The sequence below is a fragment of the Marmota monax genome, unplaced genomic scaffold (genome assembly GCF_021218885.2).
Source record: "Marmota monax isolate L192 unplaced genomic scaffold, Marmota_monax_Labrador192_F-V1.1 WCK01_AAM20220418_F8-fsc00054, whole genome shotgun sequence".
Lineage (NCBI taxonomy): Eukaryota > Metazoa > Chordata > Mammalia > Rodentia > Sciuridae > Marmota > Marmota monax.
In genome coordinates this window covers 10,224,488-10,252,166 of record NW_026692145.1, presented here as the reverse complement: position 1 = coordinate 10,252,166, position 27,679 = coordinate 10,224,488, and the positions used below count along the sequence as shown (strand labels likewise).

General features: G+C 34.3%; 1 protein-coding gene across 8 annotated transcripts in view; it reads left to right on the top strand.

Moving 5' to 3' along the window:
• The window catches only part of Stag2 (STAG2 cohesin complex component), a 134,998-nt gene that overhangs the window by 50,374 nt on the left and 56,945 nt on the right, over window positions 1–27,679 (top strand). For 5 of the 8 annotated variants that reach the window (XM_046468662.2, XM_046468692.2, XM_046468668.1 and 2 more), the window contains exons 2-4: window positions 11,260–11,403; window positions 15,139–15,217; window positions 20,771–20,935. In XM_046468662.2, coding sequence (XP_046324618.1) covers window positions 11,360–11,403; window positions 15,139–15,217; window positions 20,771–20,935 — 288 coding nt within the window. In that variant the 5' untranslated portion in view covers window positions 11,260–11,359. Of the gene's footprint in view, window positions 1–11,259; window positions 11,404–13,388; window positions 13,597–13,640; window positions 13,984–15,138; window positions 15,218–19,668; window positions 19,747–20,770; window positions 20,936–27,679 lie in introns of those variants that run through there. The other 3 variants (XM_046468708.2, XM_058571531.1, XM_046468702.2) reach the window with 3 other exon arrangements.

Below are 27,679 nucleotides of genomic sequence, written 5' to 3'. Positions count from 1 at the left end.
AATCAGGAAGTGTGTGTCTTTCCAACTTCGTTCTTTTAAAAAAAAGTGTGTGTGTGTGTGTATTATATATTTAGTTGTCAATGGATCTTTTATTTATATGCGGTGCTGAGGATCGAACCCAGGGCCTCACACATGCCAGGCAAGTGCTCTACCACTGATTCATAAACTCCAGCCCCCAAACTTTGTTCTTTTTAAAAATTATCTTGGCTATTTGGGGGTCCCTTGGGAATCTATATGAATTGTAGGAAGATTTCTTTCTGTTTTTGTAATAAATGTTTGATAATAATTTTACTAAATCTGTAGACCACTTTGGTTAGTGTGGATATCAGAATATTAAGCCTTTCTATTAACACAGGATGTCTTTCTCTGTATTTGTGTCATCTTTAATATCTTTTTTCTTTAAATATTTATTTTTTAGAAGTAGTTGAATACAATACTTTTATTTTATTTATTTGTATGTGGTGCTGAGGATTGAACCCAGGGCCTCGCCCGGGCTAGACGAGTGTTCTACTGCTGAGCCACAACCCCAGCCCCAATCTTTAATATCTTTCAGCACTATTTTGTGGTCTTTATTGTCCAAGACTTCTTAGTTAGGTTTATTCCTAAATATTTATTTATTTATTTATTTTGTGGTGCTGCAGATTGAACCCAGGGCCTTGTACAGGCCAGGCAGTGTGTGCTCTACCACTGAGCTACATCCTTAGTCCTTTGTATTTCTTATTTTTAGAGAGTGTCTCACTGAGTTGCCCAGGCTGGCCTTTGATTGTTATCCTGTCTAAATCACCTGAGTAGCTGCCATTACACATGTGTACCACTGTACCCAGCTATTTTATTCTTTTTGATGCTGTTGAAAATAGAATTATTTTACTAATTTCATTTTCAGATTGTTCATTGTTAATATATAGAAGTGCAACTGAATTTTGTGTGTTGATTTTGTATCCTGTAACTTTATTGAATTTATTCCAACATTTTTGTGTATGTGTGTGGAATTTGGGAATTTTAAAAATAGAAGATCATGTCAATCTGGGAACAGGGATAATTTTACTTCCTTTTGATTTGAAATTTTAAAAATTATTTTTCTTGCTTAATTGCTTTGGCTAGAACTTATGATACTATGGTTAAACAGAAATGGTTAGAGTGGACATCTTTGCCTTGTTTATGATCTTAGAGGAAAAGCTTTCAGTCTTTCACCATTGAGTGTGGTGTTTATCTGTGGGTTTTTCTTAAATGACCTTTATTGTGTAGAGGTAGTTTTCTCCTGGTCCTAGTTTGTTGAGTGTTTCAATGGCCAACAGGTCAAATGCTTTTGCTGAACCAATTGTGATGATCATGTGGTTTTTGTCTTTCATTCTGTTAATGTACAATATTACACCTTTTTTCCCCAAAAAGGCATTGATGAAGGAAGAATGGGGAGGGTGTTAATCACAAAAGAGCCTTTGAGAGTAAAGCAAGGAATGCTCTAGGGAGAATGCAGACTATCTCCAGAGGGGTAGACAACCTATTGCATTGATTTTCCTTTTTCTCAAAAAAAAAAAAAAGTTTTTATTGCTTTGTTAGTAAGGGAGAAACACAGGGATCTCCTGTCTGTCCCAGATGCTGGAACAGGGGGCTTTTAAAGAGAGGATTCAAAGGCTATATTCTATATGTTCCTCTGATGGATATTACGATGATTTTTGTGTTAAACCAGTCTTGAATCCCAAGAATAAATTCTTACTTGGTCATGGTGTATAATAATCATTTTAATATGCTATTGAATTCTGGTTCGTCAGTATTTTGTTGAGAGTTTTTGTATTAGTTTTCATCAAGGATATTGGTCTATAGTATTCTTACCCCTTTCTGGCTTCTTAAATTTAATTAATTAATTGGTACTGGGTATTGAACCCAGGGGTACTTTACCATATGACTACCTCCCCAATCCTTTTTATTTTTGATTTTGAGACAGGGTGAACTTGCATCTTCCTGCTTCAGCCTTCTGAGTAGCTGGGATTATAGGCATGTGCCACTGTGCCCAGCTTATATTTAATTTTTAAAAAGTCAATTTGTATGTTTTACTCTTTGTCTAGGAATGTTAGCAGTTAGAATTAAGATAAATTTAAGTACCATGTATGTGTGACTGGTTTTCTGTCATTGCTACTGTTTGGAATTACCAAATGAATAACCAACTTCTGTCTGACTTTAGAAATAGGAAGTACCTATATAGGCTATACCGTCTGAATTGTGAAAGCATATTTGATTTTTGAACTTGAGTAAGTTTAAGCTTATGAGTTGTTACATGGAGTTTAGCCAAAAAAATATTAGTGGGTTATATTCAGTAGGTGGTAAAGCCAGATATTTTAATAAGGTCGTGAATTAGTAGTGAAAGAAACAAAAAATTAGATAGGTAATCTGTATGTTCTGTTACGATGGTTATGCTAAGATGAAAAAAAAGTATTGTGCTTATTCATAGTCACTGCATTTCTAAATTTTAGTTTGAATTTTCATTTCCTTCTTTAAAGTTCTTTATTTTACACTTTGGTTTTAATGTCTTTTAATTTACTGAATTGTATCTGTTATTATATCGCCGTCTTGTATCGCCATCTTGCCAATTATTAATGAACACTCAATATTTCATTTAGATACTTTTTACTACTTTGAATAAATACACGTGGAAACTTTTGATATAATCTACCAAAAGAGTATAAAATGAGGGCTGGGGATGTGGCTCAAGTGGTAGCACGCTCGCCTGACATGCGTGCGGCCTGGGTTCGATCCTCAACACCACATACAAACAAAGATGTTGTGTCCGCCAAGAACTAAAAAATAAATATTAAAATTCTCTCTCTCTCTCTCTCTCTCTCTCTTTCTCTCTCTGTCTTAAAAAAAGAGTATAAAATGAAAGTTTAAATTTCCCTTGAAATCTAGGCAAGATTATCCTTTATTCATCTATTTTGCTATGAAATCTACCTTGATATCTTCTATAGCCTGAAATCTATTAATGAGCCAGTAGTGTCCAATGTGAAATTGTTTTGACAGTTACCGAATTGCGCTTAAATCATGCTATATACTGTTTGCTAGTGTTAACACATGAATATATCTCCTTATAAATTTGATTTTCATTTTTCTAGATACCATTTTTAACCAGATAATTGCATCTTACCTTAAATATATATTTTTTTTTTTAGAATTTTAATATTTATTTTCTTAGTTTTCGGCGGACACAACATCTTTGTTTGTATGTGGTGCTGGGGATCGAACCCGGGCCGCACACATGCCAGGCAAGTGCGCTACCGCTTGAGCCACATCCCCAGCCCCGATCTTACCTTAAATATTGATAGTCACTACCCCCAATTTTAATTACTCCTATTTATTTATGATATTTTAACATGGGAAATTGTTAATGTGAGCTATGTATGTACATTTGTGTGGAGATATATATATATATATATACATACACATACATATACACACACACACATATATTCAATTAACAGTTTAAAAAGCTAAATTAAGAGTGATATTCAAATATGTGATTGTGTTAGTTAACTTTCCACCACTCTAACAAAATACTTGAGATAATCAGCTTCTAAAGAGAGAAGTTTTATTTTGGTTCACAGTTTTGGAGGTTCCAGTTCATGATAGATTGGCCCTGTTGCTTTAGGCCTGTGGGTGAGGCAGAACAAAACTGGTTACCCCATCATGAGCCAGAGAACAAGCGGGGAGTGGAGGGGGGGCTTGGTACCACACTTGCCCTCAAGGGCATGACAAGTCCTCTTACATGCCTCACTTCTTAAAAGCTTTACTACCTGCCAGTAGCACCACCTGCAGGACCAAGCCTTTAACACATCAATCAACTTATAGTTTTAAAAATTATTAGTTGTTTACCTAGACAGATTGAGAGATGATTTTAAGGTGATAATATGTGATAAAACAGATATTTTGTCTATTTTGATATTCATCTTGGGCTAGAACTGATGATGTCTAGTCAGCTGCAGCTTCTTAGGGCAACCTTGGGGAGTTAGGTGACTTGGAATTAGATTGTGTCCAGTATAATATGGTATCCAGTTTCATACAACCAGTGTCAGAGTGGACAATATTATGGCATTTAATTTAAGGCAGCTTGAGAGATCCAGAGAAACTGTTTTTAAGTTGGATTTATATAAGGGCAGGATTTCAATTCCTGGAATGGGATAGTAGATGCATCACAGCAAGAATATTTCAGACAAGGTATGATCCTTGGGGAATTCAGGAACAGGTTCCAACTGAGTTCAAGTTGTTAGAGTATTAGGAATAAGGTAAAGCCTTTTCTTATTGCATCTTCTTGTTCCCTCCGCCTCAAATTAGTTGGTCATCGTTTATTTCTGAGTATACAGAAAATACAGCTTATGGTTAAGAACCGGGACAGGCCGAGTATGTAGGCTGGGCCAACTGGTCCCAATGTGGTAAGGGCTTGTGTCACTTTTGAAAATATTGGAGAATGTGGGTGGACAAGAAAACTAGGAAAATTGCTGAGCAATGAGACACTACTATCATACTCTTAAAAATAGTAGGGGAACAGGTGGATGTTTCCAGTTCTGTCTGGCTTTAGTTTCTGGTAGTGTGTAATGATGCCATATCTGTAGAATGCCCCAGCTTGCTCCTTCCCCTCTTCATGAAAGTAAGTTATTTTTGAAGTCTTGTGGCTTTAGGTATGTTTAGTTTGTCTTAGCTTTTTTAAAAAGGCCTATTATTTTTAGCCTTCTCCCTTTATATTATTTTTTAAGTTTATAAGTGCAGATATTAGACCTGCCCTCCAATTAGCTAGGACATGTAGATAGTCATTAATTCTTTGCAGGTTTCTTTCACGCATTAGATTACCTACTCCTGCAGCAGAGCAAGGGCTAGCATGGATTCTTTAGGCCTCTCCGGGTTTGTGAAACAGAATTATTATTTTGTCAAACTTCTAAATTAAGATTTTACCACTGGTTTGAATACACATGATCAGTGCTTGCTTTGTCATTTTTTTTCACTGTATCATTTATTCAGGAGACCATAACACAAATTAGGGAGATTGTCAGAGGGAGGAAAAATATCTTTTGAGTAATAAGAATTTTTAAGGACATAAATCAACAAAAGGATAGTAGGTTTTTCTTTCCTTTTAAAAGCAGGTATTTATATTTAATTTCATTTATTTCCCTGTGAATTCAAACACTACCATGTACCATTTGACATAAGAATGATAGTAACTTTCCTCTTGATCAGCTCTACTGTTGTGGGAACTTTTGTACCTTTTATCATTCACAGCCTCAACTAAATGGCAGAGCTTTGGCTGTTCTCTTACAAATTAGATAGGTCAATAAAAGGAACATAATTTGGGATCCTGTTGCCAGGGGTCTGTAAGAAAGCTTCTATTTCTCACTAATCTTGAGTTGGCAAATATAGTAAGTATAATTTTATGATAGAACTCAAGAGTTTCTATATGTTTAACTTTATAAAATTACGGACCTGAAATATGAATAAATGAGGCTTTAGCAGCATCGGTTTATAATTCCTCAGGTAGTTTAGGTTTTAATAAAGAGTACAGTTTCTTGTCATAATTTACTTGTACTAACAATAAGATTTTAAATTAAAATTTTAAATACTCAAATTTCCACCACTCTAAATGAACTATCTTCCTTTGCTTGTTTGTTCTTGTTACTATTATATACCAATGTATGCTTTTTTAATGTATCAAACTTTTTAACCTATGTTGATACACAATCATAATAGTTTCATTTATATGAATATTACAGTACTTGCACTTAATCCATTGTTGGACATTTGAGTAATTCCTAATTCCTAATTTCAAGTGTTTGTATTACACCTACAACAGCATTTTAGACAGGTATATATACTTCCTAGATGTGATCCTTATATATAGAGGGATGGGGCCCTATTCAGGGAAGTATTTAGATAAGGAAATGGCTTGTGGTATATGAATTTGTCAGCTTTTAGTGGTTGAATATTTTTAATAAGAGAATTAACACACCAGCTATTAAGTGCCCTCCCCACCATGCTTCCAAGTAATATATTGATTCTGAGGGACCTTGTTAAGCGATAGCTCTGTTTTTGTTTTGAGACCATTTGGGATTGAATTAAGACATTTGAAATCATCAGTTTATAGAAAAAATTTACCCTATGATATTTTAACAACATGAAAAATCATTTTTTGTGTGCTTTAATTTTGGAGGCGGGATAATTTTAGGAAATTTAGCAAGTGAGTTGTGAAGAATTAAAGATGTAATAAGCAGAATAATATTTTTATTTATGGGCTGTAATAACATGTCTTCTACGTTTTTAGAAGTGGAAGAAAGGTTTTCTGTTTTTGAATTTAACTTGGAATCTAAACTTTGAGTAACAGGCCATAAAATGCAAACTAACTATAGATAATTTGAAAAGTTGTGGCAATTAAGTTTCAGCTTTTAGATGTCTATATCAAAACAGTTACAGAGGTTATTTACCTGAATTTAATGTTTATAATTCAAAATACATGATCATCTATTACTTTTTAATCCAGTAGTTGTCCATAAATATATTTAAATTAATAACAGCATGATACAATAGTCCCCCCTTATCCATGGGTATATGTACTAAGACTCTGGGTGGATAACTCAGACCATGGATAAAAGCGAACCTATATATGCACTGTACTGTTTTTTCCCTTATATTTACATATATATGATAAAGTTGAGTTTATAAATCAGGCAAAGAGATTAAAGACAACAATAGTAAAATAGGATGGCTGTAACAACATATTGTATAAAAGTTTGCATGTTGGAGCCAATAAGTAAGACAAGGGTTAGTTGACCATAAGCACACAAGCACTGTGACACTGAGATAGTAAATTTGATGACTGATAACAGCTTCTAAGGGACTATGTAGGGTATATGTCTCATGGATATTCTGGACAAAAAGGTATCACTCACATTCCAGGTGGGATGGGTTGGACAGGGCAAAATATTGTCCTGTTGCTGGGCGTGGTGGCGCATGCCTGAAATCCCAGCGACTTGCAAGGCTGAGGCAGGAGGATTGAGAGTCCAAAGCCAGCCTCAGCACAAGCAAGGTGCTAAGCAGCTCAGTGAGACCCTGTCTGTAAATAAAATACAAAATAGGGCTGGGGATGTGGCTCAATGGTTGAGTGCCCTAGAGTTCAATCTCTAGTACCAAAAAAGGAAAAAAAAAAAAAAAGAAAAAGAAAAAAAAAAACATCCTGCTATTCAGAAAGTCTTGTAGTGTAAAACTTAAGAATTGTTTATTTCTTCAATTTCCCACTTAATACTTTTGGACAGTGGTGGGTTGAGGGAAAGTGAAACTGAAGAAAGCTAAACTGTGGACAAGAGGGTAAGCTGTTGGCGGTATATGCTTGAACCTAAGGAAATAGTTTTATGTTTATATATGCTGTTTCCATTATTTATAATGCAGTAGCTTAGTTTTCAGTAAGGAGAAGCAAGCTAGTTACTAGATAAGGCCCTGGCTGCCCACAATAGGAAAACAGTGGTAGAGACTTGATGCAGATTTCATCTCTATACTTTATCCTCTAAAGCTGTTGGAATGGCAACTCTTTTATGGTAGTTCTACAGAAATGCTACATGTAATAAAGACTTCAAAGTTTTTCTTTGATACTAGGTGAGAGCTCCACCTTGTGATCTTAGAGCATATTTTTTTTTAAATAATAATCTGCAGTTGCCCAGAAATGACATGGTTAAGTTTGGTTTTTAAACTTATACTTTTATTTGAGCATTACTTCTTATAGTATTGGGTTTCCCATCTTAGGTCAAATGGTATTAAGCACATTTAAAGACATCTTTTATGAATTTTATAATATATGTTTTTGGGAAAAGAAAATTTTATATGCAGATGTAGATATTTACAATAACAACAAAACATTTTCATTTTTCTGTAGATTTAAAGTTTACATTCTTTAAGAAATTCCCAGTTTATTCATTGTGCCCCCTTTTAAATTACAAATATATATTTATAATATATATTTATCACTTTTGTTGTGGTAAACTATTTTGGTGGCAAAGAAGTTATTTGGAAATGATTAAAATAATAAAACATTGATATGCATGGAATTTAGACTTCTTTATTTATAACATTAGGTGGTCATAGAGGAGATGATTCTTAGTAGAAATGTTTTCATGCTTCTTGTAAAGGTAGTTATATCATGGCAAGGATCATTGCTCTCCTGTTCACTACTGTGTTCCCAGTGGCCAGCACTGCACTTGGCACATAGTAGATACTATTAATTGGATGCACTTTTAATATTTAGAAACTTTTTTTATTTGTTTTGTGGTAATGGGTATGAAACCCAGGGTCTAGTGCATGCTAGGCAAGGGCTGTACCACTGAGCTACATTCCCGACCCCAATATTTAGAGACTTTTAAGAACAAGTATTCACTGGGTTAGGAAATTGGCCAGTTAAATAATTTTTCACTAAGTCTGTCAGACTCTGAGGCAACAATGTTTAAAAAAAGTAGTCACCTGGGCTGGGGTTGCAGCTCAGTGGTAGAATGCTTGCCTAGCACATCTGAGGCACTGGGTTTGATCCTCAGCACCACATAAAAATAAAACAAAGTTATTGTGCCCAACTACAACTAAAAAAAGCTATTAAAAATCACAAATTTATTTATTTATTTATTGTGTTCATCTACAACTAAAAAAGAATATTTAAAAAATATAGGCACCTCGTCTTAAGAGACTCCCGTCCTAGGTTTTGCTTTGTTTTCTGTTACCGAATACTTATTAGTGCAAGTTTAGTATGCTTTACCCTAATAGTTTAGAATTTCAGATTTTGGAGTATTTTGTTTTTAGAATATTTGAAAAGACCTTACTGGTTGAGTGTCCCTACTCTGAAATCAGAAATATTCCAAAATCTGGAACGTTTGAGCAGTCATGTTGGTGTTCAAGAAGTTTTGGATTTCAGAAGATTTTTAATTTTTGGATTATGGTTGCTCAACCTGGCAAAACTTTGTACTTTTTTTTTTTACATGAGAAATTAATTCTATTGCTATTTAGGGGAATGCAGTGTGTGTGTGTGTGTGTGTGTGTGTGTGTGTGTGTGAGAGAGAGAGAGAGACACACACACACACACACAGGGTTTTTCAGAGCTAATGCATTCTTTATGTTCCTCAGGTGTGATTTCTTAGGACACTATATTCATGAAATGTCTTTAAAGTCTGCTTAAAAACTATGTTGAAGGGGAGTAGTAAAGTGTTTTATTTGTCTTGGGGATAGAACCCTAGCTGAACACACACACTACCACTGAGTTACATCCCCTGTCCCAGTAAATTTGGTTTTTATGAAATGCTCAGAGAGGCAAAGAGACATAGCAAGGATCACATGACCACTTGTTATTTCCATTTTGCCATCTGGACAACTGGATATGTTTAGAATTATTAGGTCTATGCCTTTCCAGTTTCCTTCAAAAAGCAAACTAGTTTTCTTTGTAAAATTAGAAAATTAGGAGACAAAGATGTGTGTTCTATGGGTGATGACAAGCCTCAGAACTCTGGTGTAGTCCTTAGGCTACAATAAGAATAAAGCAGATTAATGTTTACTGATATTGGAGGAGAACAATCCTGGGATAATGATTTATGGCAAGGGGAAGACCATACTAACGGTTATATCTAAAGATTTTGCAATCTGAGTACTGTTCAGGAAAAAGATACAGTGGTAGTATATATAATTCTTGATTATTCAGGGCTTAATTTGTGGGCTATTCATCCTTCTTTTTTTCTCCTATTACTTCATTTGTTATTTTGCTATTCACAAAGAAGTTTTGTAAGCAAAACTTAATATTTTTGCTGGTTTAGCTTAATTAGAATAAACTAGGAAAATGCAGTGTTTTGAACACCTGTATATTAATGAAAAAACTAGTAGCCATTTGTGATATTTTTTAGATATTTCAAATTAATGAAAGATTGAACCATCTTTTTCTTATACTGTTTGCTCTGTTGGAAGAGATCATTAGAATTTCATCAGTGTGTAGTATTTAGACATTAACTGGATATGTTTAGCCGTTCCTGCCTATTTTTTTTTTTTTTAAGGTGGCCACCAACTACCAGATTCTCTTGGGAATAAAAGAAAAAAACATTAAACAGAAATTATGAAAAAAATATACATAAGACTAAGAACCGCAGACTTTATTAGCTTCAGCCTGCTTTCTCCTTTTTGTTATAGACTGGTCATTTGCTTTTAGGTTACTCCATCATTTGGGAAATATACCTTTGACCTTCAAAGGTAGACATAATACCTTTCCTACCCACCAACTCGCACTTATTTATTTGTTTGGGTACTGGGGATTGAACTCAGGGACACTCAATCACTGAGCTCCATCCCCAAGCCTATTTTGTATTTTATTTAGAGATAGGGTCTCACTGAGTTCCGTAGCACCTCGCTGTTGTTGAGGCTGGCTTTGAAACCTCCATCTTCCTGTTTCAGCCTCCCTAGCTACTTGGGATTACAGGCATGTGCCACCGGGCCTGGCCCAGTTTGTACTTATTTTGGTCACAAGTACTCTTTATCTGTCCTTGAGACTTTTTTCTTTTTGCTGGGTATCAAACTCAGGGGCTTGCACATGCCGGGCAACATTTATTATTGTGTTTAAATTGATTGTAAATTGCTTGAGGGGGACTAGATCAGACAGATCTAACTTTTCCCCCTTCTTTTTTCTCAACACAGTATGGCATTATCATGAAGTGGTTTTTAATAAGCCAGGCTTTGTACTTTGTGTCCTCAAGGGTAGAAAAACCTGTTCTTAAAGTGTTTTTAAATTATATTGTAGGATTTTTTTCAGCTCTGTTTTACTGGATCTGTACACAATCAGCAAAAAGCTATACATTTTCAGGCATCTCATTGTGGTTTTAACTTGTCATAGGGATTTCAGGACTAATAAAAAGAGTCACATCCTGTTTTATAGGGTGTGTGCATATGTATGTATGTACATAACATCTGTAAGTATGTGTGTGTAGACATAAACACATATATACATAAAACCAGGCTAGAGAATCATAACACACTTTAAACATAATTATCTGTGATGCAAACTTCTTTTTTTCTCCTCATGTTAAGTTATTACTGTGAAGCTGTGCAAGAGTTCTAACAAATTCCTATCTAGGAAAAGAAATCAAATGCAAGGGAACACAATCCTTATTTATAAAAACATATTGTCAGACATGGGAAATTTACATTTTGAGTATGAATATCCCTTCCCAATATTTTTGATTTGTTTATAATAAATGTGTCATTTTATTTTTTTTAAAGGAATTGTTTTCTTAGAAGAAAGAAGCAAACTATCATTTTACTCACATTAAATATATGAATATATTTCTGACATTGGGGTGTTCCAGAAGATGATAAAGAAATGATAGCAGCTCCAGAAATACCAACTGATTTTAATCTACTACAGTAAGTAAATTATATTTTGATAATTTTGTTTTTCCCACAAAATGAGAAATGTTAATTTTGGTTCAGTTTATTTCTGCATAAGAAGATTTAATATATAAGATTACAATGTATATTTTGAAACAGTTTTATATCAGTGGTCATTGGGCTCTATAGTAGTTAATATCATACATTTTCTGGCACTGTTTTTAATTTACATAATGCAGAATTTTATTATTTTTTTGCTGTGCCATTCTGAGGCCATAGTTGGTTTCTCAATAGCAGTTGTTTTGAGTACCATCATAAGATTTTTAATAAGTTAAGGTTTCTCACTAGTGGGGGATGTATATATAAACATTGTTATTTAGGATGTAATTTAAGATTTCTGTCATATCAAATGATGACGGGCTAAATAAAACAAGCCTTGTGAAGGTAGGACATGATATCCATAATTTTTATAAAAAAAAAAGTTCCATGCATATTGGTACATACAGGGTTTTGCTAAGTTTCCTATGCTGGCCAGCCTTCCAAGTAGCTGGCATTAGAGGCATGCACCACTGTACTTGGCCCTAGCTTTGTTTTACACACAAACAATTTCCTGTTAGGTTCTTATAAGACTAGATTTGAAAAGTGTTTGGTTACTTACAACTTTACCACAACAGATAGATACGATTTTATGCACAATGACAGCTAGGATCTGCTTTTGGTTGTATAAAGTTTTTGATAGTATTAATAATTATTTTTTTGTGGAGATTGAGCCTATTAGTATATTGCTAATATTGCAAAGTATGACTTTTTGGGGGTGGGGCAGTGCTGCAGATCAAGTCCAGGGTCTTTTGCTTGCTAGGCGAATGTGCTACCACTAAGCTATAGCTCCAGCTCCAAAGTATGATTTTAATCCCAATGTATATTTATTCTAGTTTGTATATTTATTCTTGAATTTTTTTGTTTTTTAACATTTTTAGTTGTAGATGGACACAATACTTTTATTTTGTTTAGTTTTTTTACGTGGTACTGTGGATTGAACCAAGTGCCTCATGCATGCTGAGTGACAACCTCCGCCCTTATTTTTCTTTTTGTTTGATTCAGGGATTGGCTAGTCTCAAATTCATCTATCAAAGACATTCAGGCTTTCAAAAATAGTATCTTTAGGAGAATTCCATATATTCCAGATCTTGAATTTCTCTGTAAAATTTAACTCTTACCTTTGACAAAGTGTTAAGTGACATGTATAGAGGACATTATGCAAAATGATGTGAGGAGTTAAGTTAGATTCATCTGCCTTTTTGAGCTCTGATTTTTAAAGACATAAGAGAAGATTATGAAATTTCTTAAATATGTGCAGATTACAAACTATTTAAAAGGTTTATGTTATCGGCTATTCTATTGACTATTAGAATATTTTGAGTAATAGGACCTGAAATAGGATAATGGATAAAAGAGAATTGGTGTTGGGGGCTATAAAAAAACTAGCATTTAGTTGGGTATGTGGGATAGAGGGCACAGTAAAGTGGAATATATGATTTGATTATGTAATGTTTCAAACCCCTAAAGAGTTAATTCATTCTCTGTCAGAATATAAACATGTTATTTCACCTAGGGTAGCTTATTATTATAGTTGTTCTTTTGATCTTAAAACACAGGAAAGCATTGGAGAAAGAAAAGGCTTAGGAGAGTGTGTTTTTTTTTTTTTTTTGATTGAGGGTTATTTTAGACTCCAGATTAACTTACTTTAACTTTCTTCAGAAGATTTTTCAGTTAGTAGCCAGATCTCCATAGCTCATTCTTTTAGTTGGGATAGCCTGGAGGATTAAGAGTATAATTGAGCTTTTGATTAGTCTTTGACTGTTGAAATAGTGTGAAGACTAGTGATTGCTTATAGGCTATAGGAGTTCCTGAGCTAAGAGCTGGTATGCCACAAGTATCTTGGGAAGAAAGAATATTATTTATACATTAGGATGTTTAAAGACATTTTTTTTTTAAATTTTTTTTTAATATTTATTTTTTAGTTCTCGGCGGACACAACATCTTTGTATGTGGTGCTGAGGATCGAACCCGGGCCGCACGCATGCCAAGCGAGCGCGCTACCGCTTGAGCCACATCCCCAGCCCCGTTTAAAGACATTTTAATTTTTTTTTTTGGCCTGGCCAAATAGGAATGTGAGAAGAATATTGATGACAACAATCTTTTTAAGATTGAACAGGCATTAGTTTCAAGGTTAAGTATTATAGTAGTCATTTAGTTTTTGGTGCATTAACTCTGAGAAATGGTATTTATTTTACAGGACTTTCTCATCATGATAGGACACAGTTAGGATTCCACTATCTCCAATACGTTGTTTAAATTACTTTGTAAGTTCTATAAATAGTAATTTTTCCTGTTAGCATCTTCACTATTACTTTAGATCGATAAACTGTCCTTCCCCATGGCCTCTAGACAACAATAAAAATGGAAATTGAAGAAATCTAGATTGAAAAAAAGTAGCCTTTCCCTTTGATTCCATTTGTTTAAAGCAAAACTGGCTCTAGGTTGGCATAAAGTTCATACATTTAACTTCTATGGGTGTGGCTCAATTCTGAAATCCAGTGTGACCCAAATACCAAGGTAAGTATGCCTTTCTTTAAGCATTTAAAAGACTATATGTTACTACTGAGGTTAACTCATGTTTACATGTAGAAAGAATCACACATGTTTATTTAAATTGGTCTGCTTTGTTACATATATTAGGAGATTAAGATTATACAAAATAAGGGCCAGTATTTTAGAGGTATAGGCTTATGTTAGAGATTGAAGTGATTTTAGAGATTTGTTTTTTCATGCATATATGTTGTTATAAGATTAAGATGTTGTCCCTGTACAAGATCACAAAGTTACTTAGTGCCAGAATTTGTTCTCCTGACTAGCTCATTATCTCTTTTCTTTACAAAGGATATGGAGCACATAGTTCACTTCTCTACTACATTTCATATGGTTTAGTTTATAAAAGTTGTTTTTTTTTTTTTTTTTTTTTTTATACCAGGGATTGAACCCAAAGGTGCTTAAACACTGAGCCACATCCTCAGCCCTTTTTATTTTTTGAGACAGGTCTCACTAGGTTGTGTATAGCCTTGCTAAGTGGTTGAGGCTGACTTCAAACCTGTGATCCTCCTGCCTCAGCCTCCCAGGCTGCTGGGATTACAGGTGTGCACCGCCATACCTGGCTATCAAAATGTTTTATACATAAATGACCCTTTCAGAAATACATGTTTTGTATAGTGATTCATCCTTCAATTTATAAATGTTTTTTTGAGTGAGGTAGGAGAGATCAGAGGATTCAAAATATTGCTGAAATTCCCTAATAAAGTTAATCTAATACTGAATGTTAAAATAGTTTTCCCTAAGCACTATGGTCTTTGAACCAGAAAATGGTTACTACAGAACAGCACAGCCATTACTATAGTCATTGCTATAGAACACCACACAATTTTGAGAACCACTCATTTAGTTTTTATGCTTTGATTAAGAATTAACAAAACATGAAAGTGTTTAAAGACTTGTATTTTAGATTACTGTATTTGTTGTTGGTTATATAATCTCATATGTTTGGTAATGTGCTATGGTATGATGTTTTGGGAAAGCATCTTAATTACTTTTAATGTTAATATTGAGTTTTGTAATGAGTTAACTTAATCAAACCTTTTAGAAAGTGTTGCAAAAAATTAAAACCTTCATCTACATTTCTAAGGAGTGTTTTCAATATTTACTTATGTTTTGTTATAGGGAGTCAGAAACACATTTTTCTTCTGACACAGATTTTGAGGACATCGAAGGAAAAAACCAAAAGCAAGGCAAAGGAAAAGTATGTACCAACTATGTGACTTTATTTTTTTGGTTTTCTGAGAGAGAAAATGTATATACATGATGTATAAATTGGGGAAGAAAGGGAAGGAAATTTTTATGTTTTCAAAATGGGTTGTTTGGAGTTTGATACATATGGCATGACTTCTGAATATATGTGGTGCTTTATGTTTCTTGACCAAATAGCTTTTGATTATCTATATGCACTGCTATAAAGTTGAAATTAATGACACATCATTGTTTCTAGTAGTTTTATCTTGTAAAAGCATAGTATGCTAAGCAAAATGTAGTATTTTATTTTTTCACATAAATATATTATTTTAATATTTCTCAAAATATAGATAAAGCAATACATAACATTTCTTATTCGAGAGCACCCTATACATGTAACAAACAACCAATTTAAGTCTAATAGGTTTTAGGTGACAGTTGTTTTGCCCTTTAAGTTATGTGAAGGATAAAAACTAACATAGTTCAAGTCACCAGAATGTAAGCTTCAAGTTTGAATGGGTTGCCCAAGAGCTTTGTATAACTTGGTGAGAATGGTTAAATCATTTTTCTTTTTTTTTTTTTTTTTTAATTTTTGTAAGAGATAGAGAGAGGGAATTTTAATATTTATTTTTTAGTTTTCGGCGGACACAACATCTTTGTTGTATGTGGTGCTGAGGATTGAACCCAGGCCGCACGCATGCCAGGCGAGTGCACTACCTCTTGAGCCACATCCCCAGGCCCCATTTTGCTTTTCTTGAGCCTACATTTGACTCTCTGTGTATTAGTAAATAAATACCTGTTCAAAAAGATGACTTGTTTAAATGTTCATTTTTCCCATAATCCTCTCACCCACAGATAATTTATTCCTTAGACATTTTGATGAACACATGCCTATGTATAAACCTGGATATAGAATTTTATTTAAACAGAATTATACCATGAAAACTGTGTATACCATGCTATTTTTTCAGCATCTTTCCCATAATTGAATATAACAATGTATTTTTTTTCCATTTGGTACTGGGAATTGAGCCAGGGGTGCTTTCCCAATGAGCAACATCCCTATTGGTTTTTTTATTTTGAGGGAGTGTCTCTCTCAGTTACCTCAAACTTGTGATCTTCTTGCTTCAGCCTCTTGAGACTCTGGGATTATAGGTATGCACCACCATACCTGGCTAACTATAATTATTGATGGTGGCATAGCATCAAGTTTTATATATGGCACATAATTTATTTAACTAGTCCTTGGAACATTTTTTGTAGTGCTCGTAATTCATGTGTTCATAATTTTGTATGCTGTATTAGTTCCTTAGAAAGTAGAAGTTGAGAGAGAGAGAGAGAGAGAGAGAGAGAGAGAGAGACATGTGAATTGAAACGTCACCTCATGACTATCTAAAACATATCCATCAACTAATGGGCAGTATATGGTTGTCCATTAGATAATACTCTACTTTTGCATTTAATTTAATTTACAAGACCACCTATGGCATCTGAATAGAGGACTCTTTAAAGACTTTTATTATGTGTATGGTATTGGGGATTGAACCCCCAGGACTTCTCATATACTAAATGTGCTTTCTATCACTGTGCTGTAGCTTCAGACCCTGGGAAGTTTTTGTGCCACAGTTTGGTGGTTAACTTTATATAGATACTGCTGTGGGTGAGGTGTTAAGGGTCAGGCGAAGGATTACAGGAATAAAAGCAACTACATTTTAACACTATACTATATATACTCAAGCCATTGTGCTTTAAATTTTATGTATGTTACATAATTTAATATTTTAACAACCCTGTGAATTAGAAAACTTCCTTAGTTTTTAGATAGGAAACTAAGGCCGAGCATGGTGGTCCATTCCTACAAACCTTGTGGCTTTCAAGGCTGAGGCAGGAGGATGGGAAGTTCAAGGCCATCCTCAGCAACTAACCCAAGGCCCTATGCAATTTAAGGAGACATGTCTTGCTAAGTTGCCAATGTAGCTCACATTGAGCACTCCTGGGTTCAATCCCTGGTCCAAAAAATAAAAAAGGAAACTAAAGTGTCTAGAAGCTCAGTGGGTAAAGGATACGAGTCCAGCTCTGTGTTCTTTTTTTAAAAATTGATTTAAAAAAAAATAAATGACAGTGAAATGCATTACAGTTCTTACTACACATATATAGCACAATTTTTCATATCTCTGGTTGTATATAAAGTATGTTGACACCAATTTGTGTCTTCATACATGTACTTTGGATAATGCTGTCTATCACATTCTACCATACTTGGTAATCCCCTGTCCCCTCCCTTCCCCTTCCACCCCTCTGCCCTATCTAGAATTCATCTTTTCCTCCCATGCTCCACCTCCCTACCCCACTATGAGTCAGCCTCCTTATATCAGAGAAAACAGTCAGCATTTGTTTTATTGGGATTGGCTAACTTCACTTAGCATTATCTTCTCTAACGCATCCATTTACCTGCAAATGCCATGACTTTATTCTTTTATTGCTGAGTAAAATTCCATTGTGTATATGCCACCTTTTTAAAATCCATTCATCTATTGAAGGGCATCTAGGTTGGTTCCACAGTTTAGCTATTGTGAGTTGTGCTGCTATAAACATTGATGTGGCTGTGTCCCTGTGGTATGCTGTTTTTAAGTCTTTTCGGTATAAACCAAGGAGTGGTATAGCTGGATCAAATGGTGGTTCCATTTCCAAATTTTCCAAGGAATCTCCATACTGCTTTCTATACTGGCTGCAGCAATTTGCAGCCCCACCAGCAATGTATGAGTGTACCCCCCCACCCCCCGCACATCTTCGCCAACACTTATTATTGTTTATCTTCATAATAGCTGCCATTCTGACTGGAGTGAGATGATATCTTAGAGAAGTTTTGATTTGCATTTCTCTAATTGCTAGAGATGATGAACATTTTTTCATATATTTGTTGATTGGTTGTATATTCTCTTCTGAGAAGTGTCTCTTCAGGTCCTTGGCACATTTGTTGATTGAGTTATTTGGTTTTTTATATCTGTATAGTGCTTTTGGTAGCATGGTCATTTTGATAATATTAATTCTGCTTATCCAAGAGCAAGGTAGGTCTTTCCATCTTCTAAGGTCTTCTTTGATTTCTTTCTTTAGGGTTCTATAGTTTTCATTGTATAGATCTTTCACATCTTTCGTTGATTCCCAAGTATCTTATTTTTTTGAGGTCAGTTCTGTGTTCTTAACCTGTTATTGTATACCACTTCCTAAACTTTCTTTTCCTTTATAGAGATTTTTCCCTGTACAAGGCTATACTCAAGTTAGCATGTTTACTTCTTATAATTCCCTTATATTATCACTCCTTGCACATATTTTCCTGTAGCACAGAATATCCATTGAGCCATTTTAATTGTGCTAATTAGTTTTTCATACTGATAAGTAATTATTGCGATTATGATAAATTGCAGATATATTGTTCCATGTTAATTAACATTTTATAATTTTTTTCAGTGTATTCTTTGTAGTTGATCTTTGAACCTTGTTGCTAAAATTCCTTTACTGGGTATTAAAGCATTTCATTTTACAATTATGAATTAATGGCCTAAGTTCACAAAGACTGAATCTTATTAACAAAATAAACTAATAGGCAGTATATTTCAGGTGTTGAGAGAGAATTTGAAGTAATTATTAAGAGCAGGGTAGTTTGGGACTCTTGAAGGAGGAGGAAGGACCCCTCTGGAGTGATATACAGATACACCATTAGTGGGAGGAAATTTTTAGGGGTTTCTGTAGATCAGCAGTTTCCAAAGTATAGCCTGTTTCTGTACTGTTCATGAGCTGAGAATGGTTTTTACATTTTAAAAGGGTTGTAACAATAGCTGGACATGGCACTTTTATCCCAGGAACCCATGAGGCTAAGGGAGGAGGAGTAAAAGTTGGAGGCTAGCCTCAGCAACTTGGCAAAACCCTGTCTCAAAACATAAAGGACTAGTGGTGTAAGTCAGTGGTAAAGTGTTCTTGTTCGATCCCCAGCACATCCCACTCTATCTAAAAAAATAGTAAAAATAAAAAATATGGAACAGAGATGGTATGTGGCCCACAAAGCCTACAATGCTATCTGGTACTTTACAAAAACTGTGCTGACCTTTGCTCTCTAGATCATAGAAATGTATAGGTCTGAAAGAGATTTGAATTCATCAGATGAATGAGTCAGGAAACTTGGTGTAAGATGTTAATCCAACTCTGGCATTTTACAAATGAGTTAGTGAATGGCTTTTTTTTTCTTTAACAAGGTATGAATGAAAACCATGGGAGTATTTATAACAGGGTTGTGTGGTTAACCGGTTCACTGATTTATGAAGCCCCATGTCTTTCTGTCTGTCTCTCTCCCCCCCACACCCCCTTTTCTCTGGTACCAGGGATTGAACCCAGGGGCACTTAACCACTGAGCCACATCCCCAGCCTGTTCTCTATTTTTTTTAATTTTTTTTTATTTTGAGACAGGGTCTCACTAATTTGCTGAGGCTGACTTTGAACGCTTGAGTCCTCTTGCCTCAACCTTCTGAGCTGATAGGATTACAGGTGTGTGCCACCAAAACCTGCTGATGCCCCTATTCTCAATACTGACAATTTATATTGGGGCTTTATTTCTTCAGTGCTTATTAATTATTTATTTTGATGATATCTGTTGAAGAGAGGGTCCAGGACTAGAATGAGACTGATAGACCTATTTGTATACTGTTCAGGATTTCTTTATTTGGAGCAATGCAACAATTTATAAGGCTAAAAATATAAATCAAGTTAAAAATTAAACTAAATATGAGTTACTGATTTTTAATAAAGAGTTTTGTTTTTCTTGCTGCCCATTTTACTCTGTACACACAGCATAAGGGTCTATTATAAAGCTTTGATATAGCCTTTCTGATTTGTGATGCTTTAAGAATTTTCTGACTTTTCTATTTGTGCAATGGTTTTCAAATTTTGTTTATATTTTGGACAGTTTTTATTTACATTAATTTTCAAAATTGGCTCAAATATGGAAATTGGTTCAATCTAGTTGGTCTGCCCAGCAGATTTAGATTCAAGTGACATTCATTGAGTTTCCTTTTAATGTACATTTCATTTTAAAATGATAGCAGATATTTCTATAGCATTATTATTAGCTGTGTATGTTGCTAATAATTACTTTCTGTTTTCATTATCACAGCATCCCTGTGAGGCAGGCATGGTTTTATCCTACATTGTGCAAATTAGACAAAAAAAAAACTCTGAAGCAGTGTGGTTTATTAACTTGACCAAGATCACTCAGTTAACAGAGATAGAAATTTGGATCTTCATAGTCTGTCTGCTGATGCTGTGCTATTAAATACTACAGTGTTATGTTAGGCTTATGGTAGTATAAATAAAAAGAACTAAACCACAAAGAAGCTGTTGAAATCATAGTTTTCTTATGTTTGGATGGCATTCTCTCTATATTATGTGTCAAGTTTAATCATGTTATAATTATGTATCATGATTGTATCATTGTGTCAGCTGCTTCTGCAGTAACTTTGTTTGGACTTTCAAGGATAGTGATGTAATTTAACCAACTTGTATTTTTATGCAGACTTGTAAAAAAGGCAAAAAGGGACCAGGAGAAAAGGGCAAAAGTGGAAATGGAGGAGGAAAACCTCCTTCTGGTCCAAACCGAATGAATGGTCATCACCAACAGAATGGAGTGGAAAACATGATGTTGTTTGAAGTTGTTAAAATGGGCAAGAGTGCTATGCAGGTATATTTACAGAGTTCTTATTAGTTTATTTGTATATTCTAAACTTTAATGACTTATAAATAATAAGTATATTTCTGTGTTTTCTATTTGTGTTTTTAAAAATATACTACTTATTAGAAAAAAACAGCACTAGTCAAAACTCGATGAATATCTGTATTATATAAGAACTTTAAGTTGTGTTTTGAGTCATTTTCTGCTGCTCTGTTTTAATGGCATAAGGTAAAATATTATTTGGTTGAAAAATATGTTGATGTAAATCCTGGATATGAGGATTCAATTTACCCTGAATCTATATAGCTATCATTAAAATATTAAGTCTTCTGTTCATTAGAATTCTTGGTTGAATGATCTACTATGATCACTGGTCACTTTAGTGAATTGAATTATTTTGGTCACTGTTGTTCATTACAGATTTTATTACTTTTGCTTATTTCTTAGCTGAAGAGTAGTTGGAAGAATATCTATGGCAAATTATCCTAATTATATTTCTTCTGCATAATTTTAGACAGTGAAAGCATTTAGGCTTTACAATGTTGGTCAAACCTATAAAGTTTTTTTTAATATTAAATACTAAAGGAATATATGTGATTTTAAAAATCTCTTTTGAGATGGAGTCTTGCTGTGTTGCCCAAGCTAGTGTTGAACTTGTGGGTGCAAGTTATCCTCCCATATTAGCCTCTTGAGTAGCTGACTCTGTAGGCATGCGCCACTGTGCCTGACCTTTAATATACATACTTAATAAAGTTTCATTTAATTTATAGAAGCTATAGGGAATAGTTTTTCTTCTTAGAAGTAACAATAATAGGTATACAAGAATGATTTTCTGAGAACTAAGTCATTTAGACTTTTTGTTATTGATAACTGAAATGCAAAACTTTTTAATTAATAAATATGTAATTATGTAGATGTATGGTTTATTTAAATAAAATTTAAATCAATTGGGACTAATAAAAACAATTTTACATGTAAAATATAAAAATACTCAGTTATTAGCTTTTTGAGCTTTCACCAGTTTTACAGAGGGAGGAATTTAATAGGTATCAAATTCATTTACATCATTCTAATTGATCTTCATTTATCCATCTGCTAAAATTTTCTTTTCTATAGTTGGGATTAGAGTGTGGATTTTCCCTTATTTTTTAAAATGGTTGTTTTGAATACATGTTTGGCTTTTTGTGTATGTGTGTTGGGAATAGAACAAGGGACACACGCACATTTACCTTTTATTTATTTTTAAATAATATTTTTAGTTATAGATGGTCACAATACCTTTATTTTATTTATTTATTTGTATGTGGTGCTGAGGATTGAACCCAGTGCCTCACACATGCTAGGCAAGCGCTCTACCACTGAGCTACAGCCTTAGCCCTTCCTTTTATTTTTGTTATGCCTTTTCTCTATAGTTTTTTATTCTAAATATTTAACTGTAATGATCTTTTTTCTGGTACCTTTTGTTTTTGTTAACATCAGTGATTTTAGTTCGTTTATGCTGGTGTAAAAAAGTAACATAAACTGGATGACATTTAAAAACCAGAAATGGATTTCTCACAGTTGTGTAAGCTGGGAAGTACAGAATCAAGTTGCTAGTGTATTTCAGTATCTGGTGAAGGCTCACTCTCTGGTTCATAAACTCCTCTCATTGAATCCTGACGTGGTAGAAGTGGGCAAGACAGTTTTCTGGGGCTGCATTTTGTAATGACATTAATTTCATTCAGAACCCTTGTGACACAATCAACTTCCAAAAGCCCCACTTTGTAGTATTATTACATTAATGATTAGGGTTCAACACATGAAGTTTGGGGTGGCGGTATATATCACTAGAAATTTTAACTTATAGCCACAGCTAATTAAGTTTTCTCATTTTGTCTAATCTATAGGGTTTTTGTTGAACTTTTTGGTCCATTAAAATTTTTAATTTTTTAGTGAAGGTTTATCCTCATTATTTAATTCTTTTTGTTAATGGTATCTTAGTATTTAAAGAATGAACATTTTGGGGCTGGGGTGATGGCTCAGTGGTAGAGCACTTGTCTCGTATGCATGAGGCACTGCATTAGATCCTCAATACCACATACATAAAATAAAGGAATTGTGCCCATCTACAACTTAAAAAAATGAAGATTTTCCATAGTTCTGTGTTGCTTATAGTTTGTTCTTTATTTAGATTGAACCTTTATATAATCCATTGTTTTGTTTCTGTCTTACAAAGGAATGCCCATGTTACCAAGTTTTGACCCAAAACTGGATCCTTTTTTCCCTTCTCAGAATTGTGGAACCAGTAATAAGACCAAGCACTGTTTAAGCAGTGAAGAAAGGTTTATTCTTGGCCAAGAGTATGAGAAGCAGGGACAAAGGCTCACAGATCAGACTCTCAACCTCATGCTGGTGGGGAGGTTATAGATAGATATAGGATAAATGAAATTGAGGGAGGGGATAGGCTGATAGAGGGTAAAAGTAATTGGGGGAGGGGATAGGCTAATAAAGAGTATGAATATTCATGTATTTCTGGGAATGGGAGATGTTCCTGGAATATGGGCACAAACTCCTTTCATTCCTTTTATAGTTCTTTCCTTTTTTTTTTCTTTCTACCAGGGATTAAACCCAGAGGTACTTAACCACTGGATCACATCTCCAGCCCTTTTTGTTTTATAAGATAATTTTGAGACAGGTTCTAAGTTGCTGAGGCTCACTTTGAACTCTCAAGATCCTCCTGCCTCAGCTTTCCCAGCTATAAGGATTATAGGTGTGTGCAACTGCACCTGACTTTACCTTACATTTCTAAGACCAAATTTGATTGAGGAAGTCTCATTAGAAACAGGGTTCATCTTTATGCAAAAAATCCAGCCCAGATTTCCTTATGACATAATTTCAATTTTCCAGCCACATTGTGCTCTGCCCCAAGGTGTTTTTGTTGTTGTTTTTTTCTAGATACATTGAATAGTTTCATTTTCCTCTTCACATGTCAAATAAGGCTTATTGAATCAAATGTTTCTCTTCTCTTCTAAAAAGTATTCCAAATACTGTTTTTTTTCCCTAAATGTATTGTTTACATTTAGTAGTCCATTATCACACTTAGCCCGTTATGTTAACTCTTACTGTTCTGTTATAACACTAATCCACATTGTATTATTGTTATGTATAGGTTTTGTTTCTAGGTTTTTTAAAAATATGCATAAGAGTAGAATCCATTTTGACATAATTATACCAGCATGGAATATATATTGTCTAATTCAGAGCCCAGTACCTCTCCTTCCCCTTTCCTTTCCCCACCATTGTTCCCTTCCCTCTATTGATCTTTATGCCTTTCCCCCTTAGTTATTATTTTTTAGAGTTAATTTCAAGTGAGTGTGAATAAATACAAGACTGGCTACTGGCTTAAAGATATTGTTATAAACCTGGTGCAGTGACTTATACCTATAATCCCAGTGACTGCGCTGAGGCAGGAAGATCATAAGTTTGAGCCTTAGAAACTTAGTGAGATCTTGTATATCAAAATGAAAAATACAAAGGGCTGTAGATCTAGCTCAGTGGTAGAGTACTCTAGTGCTGCCACCCAAAAATAGTTCTTATATTTTAAGAAAGAAGAAACCATGCATATGCCCCCATTATTTTATTAAATAATATTCAATTTTATTGAATAAGTTGTTTGCATATTATTTGATGATTAACAATTTTAACTGTTTAATAGTTAATAACCTACATTTATTTTTATTATGGTAGATTGTTATTCCTAATTAAATTAATTTGACCTTCATAAAATATGTGATGGGGTATACGATTTCATTAAATATTTTTGTAGCATTATTGATTAATGTAGCTCTTATTCTTCACTGTCTATTGCTATATAACACTACTACAATCTCATTGATGTGCATCAATGACCATTTTATTTGACTTAATGATTCTGTGAGTCTAGAATTCATTCCGAACTGAATAGGAATGACTTGTCTCAGCTCCATGATGGCTGGGCCTTAGTTGGGACAGATTAGTTCAATGTATGGTAGTAACGTAAGGACTCTAACCATGTGTGAGTTTCTTTACTAATTTTTGGTGTATAGTATGTTTATAATTCCATGGCTGGGCTCAGTTGGAACTTTATCTTGGGCACCTACAAATCCTTTTCTCTGTAACTTGGATATTTTATAGAATGGCTTCTGGTTTTTGAAAGAATGTCTTGAGAGGTAGTATCTAGTTCACAAATGCTCCCAGAGACCAATGCAGATGCATGGCCCTTTGTGACTTCGATTAGGACACATTGCCTCACTTTGTTCTAGGGAAGAGGACATAGACTTAACATCTTACTGGAGCAATGTCAAAGATTTTGGGGCCATAACAGTATATTCTGTTGCTTTTATTGCAGATATCAATAGGAAATTTTTCTTTTGTAACTTGTATTGTTTAGCATATGCAAACTGTTATACAGAAAAGGATTCAAATATAAAAATTAATTGTGATAGCTTTCTGTTATTGTAACAAATACCTGAGATAATCAGTTTATAAAGAGGTAAGGTGTATTTTGGCTCATTGTTTCAGAGGTTTTAATTCATGTTATTTGTCCTGTACTTTGTGGCAGGGAGTATGTGGTGAAGCAAGCTTGTTCACCTCTTGGTAGCTGAAATGGACCCATGTGCCACAATCCTCTTAGGAGGAATGTCTCCAATAACCTAAAAACCTCCCACTAGGCCCCACCTTTTAAAAGGTTCTATGATCTTCCAGTAGTGCAGCACTGAGGACTAACTATTTTCCCATGGGTGTTTGTAGGACATTCCAGATTCAAAATATAGCATGAATGAAATATATATTTTTTTAGTTTAAAAATTCTTTTTAGTTGTAGATGGACACAATATCTTTATTTTATTTACTTTTGTGTGGTGTGGAGGACTGAACCCAGGGCCTCACACGTGCTAGGCAAACGCTCTACCACTGAGCCACAACTCTAGCAAGCATGAATGAAATGTTTTAAAGTGTAGATTCAGTGGTTTTTAGTACATTCACAGAATTGTGCAGCTACCATCACAATCTAATTTTAGACATTTTTGTCATCCTAGAAAGGATTCTCATGTCCTTTAGCAGTCATTTCCCCTTTTCTAGGACTAGGCCACTGTTAATTACTTTTCTGTATTTTTGTCTATTCTGGACATTTCATATAAATGGGTTCATACAGTTTGTGGTTCCTTATGAATTATTTCTTTGATCTAGCATAATACTAACCAGGTTTGTTCATGTGGTGTCTATTATTACTTAATTCCTTTTGGTCAAACTATTATATTTTATAGATATACTACATTTTATTCATCCCTGGAAACACATTTGGGCTGCTTCCACTCTTTTGGCTTTTTTGAATAATGCTGCACAAATATTTGTTTGGACATATGTTTTCATTCCTCATTGGTAATATATACCTGGGAGTCAAATTGCAGTGTCATGTGGTAATACTATATTTAACTTTTTGAGGATCTGCCAATTTTTCCAAAGTGGTTGTACCATCTTTCTTCTACCAGCAGTGTTCAAGTGTTCCATTTATTTGTATTTTGCTAATATGTGGGGTTTTTTTTTGGTTTTGGACTTTGTGTGTGTGTGTGTGTGTTGTGGTGCTGGAGAATACTAGGCCTTATACACATGTTAGCCAAGCACTTTACCACCAAGTTACACCCCCTGCCCACCAAAGCCAGTTATTTTTTATTTTTTCTTTTATCATTATAACCATCCTAGTGGACCCTACTGGTTGTGAAGTGGTGTCTCATTGCGGGTGGGGGGGGGGGGAGGTTGTTTTATTTTGTTGTTTTTTGTGAACCCAGGACTTCAATGCATGTTGGGTAAGCTCCCTACTACTGAGTCACATACCCTGTCCCTCACTGTGATTTTTATTTGCATTTCCTTGGTGGCTAATGATGTTGAGTATCTTTTGATATGTTTTATTGGCTATTCCTCTATTCTTATAGAACTACCGATTTAGATCCTTTGGTTATGTGTGTGTCTCAATAAATTTTTTTGTGGTACCAGGAATTAAACCCAGCAGCAGTTAACTGTTACACCCCCTAGCCCTTTTTATTTTTTAATTTGAGAAAGGGTCTCATTAAATTGTTGAGACTGGCCTTGAACTTGGATTTCCCTGCCTCAGCCTCCCAGTAGCTTAAATGATAGGTATGTGCCACCACACCTGGCTCTTTGCTTATGTTTTAAGTTTTCAATTGGGTTGTTGGGCTTTTTAAACTTTTTTGGTTTTTTTGTGCTATGGATTAAACCCAGGTTTCATATATGCTGAGCATTTTGCTCTACCACAGAGATATATCCCTAGTGTGACTTTTTAGAACTTATTGAGTTGTAAGAGTTCTTTTATATTCTGTATACAGATCCCTTATCAGATATATGACTTACAAATATTTTTTCATGTTCTATGGATTATCTTTTCATTTTCTTCATAGAATGCTTTGAAACACAGAAGGTTGTAATTTTGAATAAGTTGAATTTATTTTTTTTTCTTTGATTGCTTTGTGCTTTTTTGGTTTAGTGCTTGAGAAGGCTTTTCCAAATGTAACATTATGAAAATTTGCTTTTATTTTTTTCTAACAGTTTTAGCTTTTATATTTAGGTTTTTGATCCATATGAATTAAGTTCTGAGTGTATGGTATGAGGTAGGATCCCATTTCATTCATTCTTTTGCATAATTATATCCAGTCATCTCAGTACCATTTGTTATTAATATTTCCTATTGAATTGTCTTAGCACCCTTTTTGAAAAATCAAA